Raw genomic sequence first — 6,590 nt, 5'->3', positions numbered from 1 at the left:
ACTCTCCTCAGCAGTGCAGGATTATGCGGTCGCAGGTCCGGGTGGCCCCACTGCAGCCGCCGGCCAATATACAGCACGCCAGGGGGCCACATCGGCCTTTTTGCGGGGCCCTTCCTGGATCCTAACACGGTATTGAAATGTCAGGAGTGGGGCGGGCCCCTTCGGCTCCCTATAAGAAGAGGCGTTCAGGTTCCTCTGCTGTATTTGCGCGCTACACCTCCGCCTGCACGCTGCGTCCCGAGGCCCCCGGACAGGAAGAAACGGGCCACCAGAACATCTGCAGACATAACAAGAATATGTTATGAAACAATGGATGCCTGACCAATAAGAAATATTGACTCTACTATTCCCAGGAGCAGAGCGTCACACCATCTGACTTTTTTTTCTCGAACTTTTGATTCTTCCTAGATATTTTCTCCGCGTTTCTTGGCAAAAGGAGACATCTGTCTGCTTTGGGATTTTTTCCCCCAGAAAACTTCCTATTTTATGAAGGATTTTATATTTATTTTCTAGATAAAAGAACGGTCATAGAAACTTGATTCTCCTCCAAAGACTTGTGTTGGGGATGTTGAGCTCTGTGAAGATGGAAGCACATGATCTACCTGAGTGGAATACTTTCTACAGCGAGGCCAGCGAGGTAAAGACACGTTCACCATGCAGTCAAATATATCAGCAATAAAAATATGTTTTTATGTCCTTTTGTTGTTAACAGCGGCATGAGTTTAAGGGTTTTAATGCCTGTGAAAAAGAAAAGACACCATTTTATTTGCGCACTTTTAGAGCAAGACCGTGCGTAAAACAGCTGGAATCTTTTGATAAATTGTTTAAAAATAAATGATTTACATTCAGATCTTACTATCCCGAGAAAATATTGTATTATTAGGCCTACCATAATACTTTAATACATGTTATAACAGAGACATGTCATAATCAAGATGCACATTTCCCCATGGCTATAAGAATAAAACATGTTAACAGGGGTAATGACTATCAGAAGAAAAAGCCCATAATCGGATCCAATATTATTTCTTATTCAGTAAAAGAATATATTTTTAAAAAAAGTCCATTGAAAAGGATGAAAAATAGAAGAACGCTAAGTGGTTTTTTCTCACAAGCCTATCAACTGTTAATTCGAAGTTTCAATTGAATGTAATGATTGGGACCTAATATAAGTACAGATCTTAACTAAAACAATACGAAAAATGAAAAAAGATGAGTGTTTTGCTCATAAAAAGAGTTTTTTCTTTTGATTCCATGCAGCCGCGGAAGTGTTGCAACAATTCAGGTGTAAATGTAACGAGACTTTTTTTTCTCACTAATTCAATTAGAGTTAATTCCATCAGCAGCTTCAGCTCTCACCTCTCCCTGATTAAATTAGCGAGAAGAAAGAGTCTGATAATATTTAACCAGCGAGCAGAGAGCGGGCCGAGGGACCTCCTGTCTGTCTGCCTGGGATTTTAAAATACTTATAACTTTCTGTCAAAGAAAACATCTGGAATTATTCGTCCTTGATAAACATAAAAAAACATAGAACAATTAAATTCCTCCACTTGAGTTTAAAAAGTAGTTTCCTTGTTTTTTCCATGGAATCAGCGGAGGAGGCCGTCTGAAGGAGACGCCGTGACGCGCTTTTTACGCATTTCAGGTTAACATCGCTGTGTGAAATCCATGTCCTCTCCGCGGACTGAGAGCCTCATTGTGCATTGATAAGGAGTCGCTTTTTGAATAGAGTCAAGACGCTTTGCTTTCATATTTAAACATTTACTTTAAATGCTCTCATTTCAATAAATAGCAGGCTATAGAATTGAGTGTTACTTGGTTTCTAAATGCCAAATAAATAAAAGACAGAGATACTTCTTTATATTTTCTCATTTTATTTAAGTATGTAATCTGTGTTTTGTTTGTAATTAACCAGATGTTCTTGTGTTCCTCTCTTCCTCCAGATGTATTCCCCTGCCAGCACCATGAACTCCGGTCTGGGCTCCATGACCTCCATGAGCTCCATCAACTACATCAACCTGAACCCAGCCACCGCCTCCCCCGCAGGAATGAACTTGGCGTACCCGAGCTCCAGCCTCAGCAGCTCCCCACTGGCCTCCATGGGCTCCGGGCCCGGCCACATGCCCCTCTCCCCGGTGGCGTCCTCCCTCAGCTCGGGCCCCCTGCACCAGCTGGGCAGCGCTGCCCCGGGCTCCCTGTGCTCTCTGTCCCACTACCAGAACATGGGCCCGTCCATGAGCCAGCTGGGGTACCCCCCCACTGCGAGCCGGCCCGGGCCCAAGGAGATCCCCCCGAAGCCCTACCGGCGCTCACTGACCCACGCCAAGCCGCCGTACTCCTACATCTCCCTCATCACCATGGCGATCCAGCAAAGCGGCAGCAAGATGCTCACCCTTAATGAGATCTACCAGTGGATCATGGAGCTGTTCCCCTACTACCGCGAGAACCAGCAGCGCTGGCAGAACTCCATCCGCCACTCGCTTTCTTTCAACGACTGCTTTGTGAAGGTGGCTCGCTCGCCGGACAAGCCGGGCAAAGGCTCCTACTGGACCCTCCACCCGCAGTCAGGGAACATGTTCGAGAACGGCTGCTACCTGAGGCGCCAGAAACGCTTCAAGATCGAGGAGAAGCTGGCAAAGAAAGCGAAGAATCAGGAGGGGAAAGGAGGCCATATTGGAGACCACCTGGGGGAGGATCACAGCCCCACAGGGGGGTCGGAGGGCGCTGACTCAGCCCACTCAGACAACTCAGACGACCAGCCGCACACCCGGAACTCCCTGGCTCCTCTGGACTGCCCGTCTCTATCCTCCTCACACCTCCACAGCCCCCCCATCTCCCTGCCACCCTCCTCCTCCACCTCGTCCTCCCTGTCCCTCTCAGCCTCCACCTCCTCCAACCCGCTCCTCCACTCCCAGTCTCTAGTGGGGGGCAGCGGCCACCTCCTGCCCAGCACCATGCAGCAGCACATGGACCTGCAGAGCGACGCCCTCAAGTCTCTAGACCCCCACTACAACTTCAACCACCCCTTCTCCATCACCAACCTCATGTCCAACGAGCAGAAGATGGACCTGAAGTCCTACCAGGACCAGGTGATGGCCTATAACAACTACGCCAATGGCTCTCCTGTGGGGGCCAAGCAGATCTATGACAGCCAGGGGCCCACCGCCATGGACTCAGGCGCTTACTACCAAACTCTGTATAGCCGCTCGGTGCTCAACGCCTCCTAATATGGACACTCACCTCCCCCCACACACACACGTCTGTCGAAGTGAGCCACGGTGGAGACTTCTCTTTCCCTCTGCCTAAAATGGACACCCCAGCTCTCTTTATCTTCCTCTTTCTCTCCCTCTCTGGCTCCCGTCCAGTGGCCTCGGCAGAGACTCACATCTAAAATGGCTGCCATGTTTGAGGTACCAAAGAACAGTTTTTTTCTTCGACCAGCTCTGCGGAACATGTAGACTGGTCGGTTACATTTAGGACAGAAAAGTGTACCTGGATGGTAGGAAGTCCTAACTGACGAAGACTTTGGTGTCTGTGTGTGCGTCGATACAGAAGTCAGATCCTGTCTCTGCACGAGCACTGCACACGCTGAAACTGACTATGTACAAAATGTAAATAGAGGTAATGTGGGGGGGAAAAGGATATTTGCATTTATTTATGAAGGGAAGACATTTTAATATATCTTGTATAGCGCTCTGTTGACCAGTCATAACCCACGATAGGGTTTCTTAAATCCAAAGACGGAGAGTTTCAGGTTACTGCTTCAGGCAGGTGTTACTGCAGTGAGAGACAACTTATTTTTGTGTTACAGCATTTCATACGTCCATCATTTCTGTCCCATTCATCAATGTAAATGAAGCTGATGAATCCTGTACTTTTTAAAAATGGTTTGTTATTTTGGTTGATATGAAGAAGACCATTTTGTCCTCGATGGAGCACAGAGAAGGCTCGAGGCAGAGTAACTGTGGTAAAGACTAAAAAACATGTTGTGTCAATGTTTTTGTTACCTATAGGAGAGCATTAATCCCACATGCTTCTCTACAGACTGTAACATTTGGATAGCAGATAGCTGGTGCGGCGCATGGGGGAGTTCAGTCAGTTACTTAAACAGTCGGAGGGGAGGAGAGATGCACTATGGGAGGATTTACATACAGTACTTTGCACTATGGAGCTCCCACTGGCCAGGTGGGCTGATAGTGTGTGTGTTTGTGTGTGTTACAACAATACTTAGGAACACCCCCTCTACAATGTCAATGCATCAGCCCAATGGGATCCGTGTAACAATTTAAATGGGTGTCAAATAACCCTCGCTGTCCAAAAAAGTGCCTTTTCTTCAAATGACTACTGATCTGATCAGAGATCAATGTATGGACCACCTATTGAAGGATTATTCTGATAAACAGCAGAAGTTTCAGGTCACATGATGTCCTTTTTCTTTTAGTTCAAAATAGAAATGTCTTTTATTTAAGCAATATTGCTTTTCAAACGTTGGAACTGTGCTGATATAATATATAGTTTTGTGTTGTTGTTGTTTCTGTTGGTTTAAATGTGATTTAAATGATTCATGTTTCATTTTTTCTTATTAAAAAGGCAAAAAATGTGGGAAGAAGTGCTGCTTGTGTTTTTTTTCTTTCAATCATTGTTTGTTGTCGGTGAGGTCACAAGCCAAATGAAACAACAATTGTTTCACCGTACATAAAGTGTATTTTTTGGGGCAAAGGTTTATCACAATCTTAGTTTGTTGCTTACTTTCACAAAATAAAACCACAAAAAGAGACAAACTCTTTCAGGTTTTAACATGTCAAATTAGGTAAGACTTGTAGAATATTCAAATCAAAATAATGTCTTCCAAATCGCTTTTTTCATACTCTAAAAGCATTTCGTCATCTTCTACAAATATTCTGCAACAAACTTTTTCGTCACCTCTGCACAACATTTTGAAAAGTCAAAAAAATATCCGGTTACTGATCACGCAGCGCTGCCGACAGGACCTCGTGACTCCTCGGGTCGATCAGTCAATCACAACTCTTCTTCACTTGTCTGGCGAGGAATAGCAGCGTCTTGTTGAAACAGCTCCTGACCAAATGACTGTGGTGTGTGACATGTAGGACTGGTAGACTAAACACGGCTGGATCACGCTGAGAGCCTCAAAGCAGAACTCTGCAGTCCGGGCCGCACAGTGAGGCCCAGACCGCTCCAAAAACCACTGACCTGCCGCTGACCCGGTCCAAACAGAGTGGAAGCAAGGTCTTTCTCTCAGAACCTTTTTTGTTATACCAAACAAACTGTAAACATGCACTGAAAAAACTGTTAACAAATGTCTCATCATTTATTAGATTAGTTAGAATAATATTAGGTTGGACCTAGTAGATTTGATTTAAACTGAATATTATTGCTTTCAACTAACATAATACAGTTATGTGAAACCTGTTGACATGATATAATCAATTAAAGTCAATGTTTCAGTGTGAAAAACATCTCTTCCTGTAAACATCAGAGGAGTCTTTAAACAAACTTCTGTCATACCCCACTGTCAGTGTTTGAAAGTAAATTTACTCAAGTACTATACTTAAGTACAATTAAGAGGTACATTTACTTTACTTGAGTATTTCCATGTTATTTAACTTTAATATTTTACTGTATTTTGGCAGCATATATTGTACTTTTTACTCACAACATTCATTTGAAAACAATAGTTTTGCAGGTACATTTTATTAATTTAAAAATGAAATCCACTAATACGCTTTAATGTATGGATGGAGATACCTTGTAGTATGATCATGTATCAATGTTTTATCATGCTTTAACAGCTGCTAAATTAAAATGATAGCCATGAATGCATCACTAGTTATAAAACAATATAATGTATTTTATTCCAAAAATGGCCATTTAGGATAAGGACTTCTGTGTTATTACTTTGACTATACAAGATACTTCTTCCACCACTGCCCTCTGCATAATATAACGACTATGTATGCAGGAAAAAGCAGATCATGTCTTTATAATGCTTTGAAACATCTGCAGGAAAGAAAAGGGAATGTATTGATCTTGGTTCCTGCAGCTGCCTTTCCTTCCCCCCCCCCTTCCTGTCTACCTGACTGCCTGTCTGTCTCTCTACCTGTATGTCTGCCTGTCAGTCCCTGCAGGTTTGCTTTACCCAGCCCTAAGTTGTCACGCACTTGTCGCTGCATTTTCTTCTGTCACGTGAAGCCCAGCAACTGTAGCCCAGAGGCTTTAAAGGACTGCAACAAAACACACGCACATACATAAACTATAGTCTCATTGTTTACCTGCAGTTTCCATCACCAAGTCACGATGCTAAAAAACACATAACGGTAGCTGTCGCTGCAGAAACTCAAGCTTTTTTGAATACCATGTGGTTTTTTTAATACACTCACACAAACCTTAGTGAGAATTTTTGTGGGAATCTAAGGGAGTTTGTCACCTTGCACACAATAGTCCCTTCAGAGCAGTTGGCTTGATAAGATAGGCGAGCACCCGCCTGATATGGTCTCCACAGCTACAAACACACACACACGCAAACACACACACACACACACACACACACACACACACACACACACACACAC

At 44.1% G+C, this 6,590-nt stretch overlaps 1 protein-coding gene across 1 annotated transcript; it reads left to right on the top strand.

Annotated features, from left to right (window-relative positions):
• The first annotated feature begins 218 nt into the window (after positions 1-218).
• Positions 219-4,609, top strand: foxa3 (forkhead box A3). Its single transcript, XM_079679676.1, has 2 exons — positions 219-637; positions 1,944-4,609. The coding sequence occupies exons 1-2, from the start codon at positions 566-568 to the stop codon at positions 3,225-3,227; spliced, it is 1,356 nt and encodes a 451-aa protein (XP_079535802.1). The 5' UTR covers positions 219-565; the 3' UTR covers positions 3,228-4,609.
• The last annotated feature ends 1,981 nt before the right edge of the window (positions 4,610-6,590 follow it).

Source organism: Notothenia rossii, assembly GCF_949606895.1.
Source record: "Notothenia rossii genome assembly, chromosome: 4".
NCBI lineage: Eukaryota > Metazoa > Chordata > Actinopteri > Perciformes > Nototheniidae > Notothenia > Notothenia rossii.
Note: the sequence above shows the minus strand (reverse complement) of the source record. Positions and strands in the feature narration are given on the sequence as shown.

Excerpts from the sequence above, each read along its gene's own strand:
- foxa3 (XM_079679676.1), top strand. The coding sequence starts at position 566 with ATGTTGAGCTCTGTGAAGATGGAAGCACATGATCTACCTGAGTGGAAT. Across the intron at positions 638-1,943 it reads TCTACAGCGAGGCCAGCGAG|ATGTATTCCCCTGCCAGCAC; the intron begins GTAAAGACACGT and ends CTCTTCCTCCAG.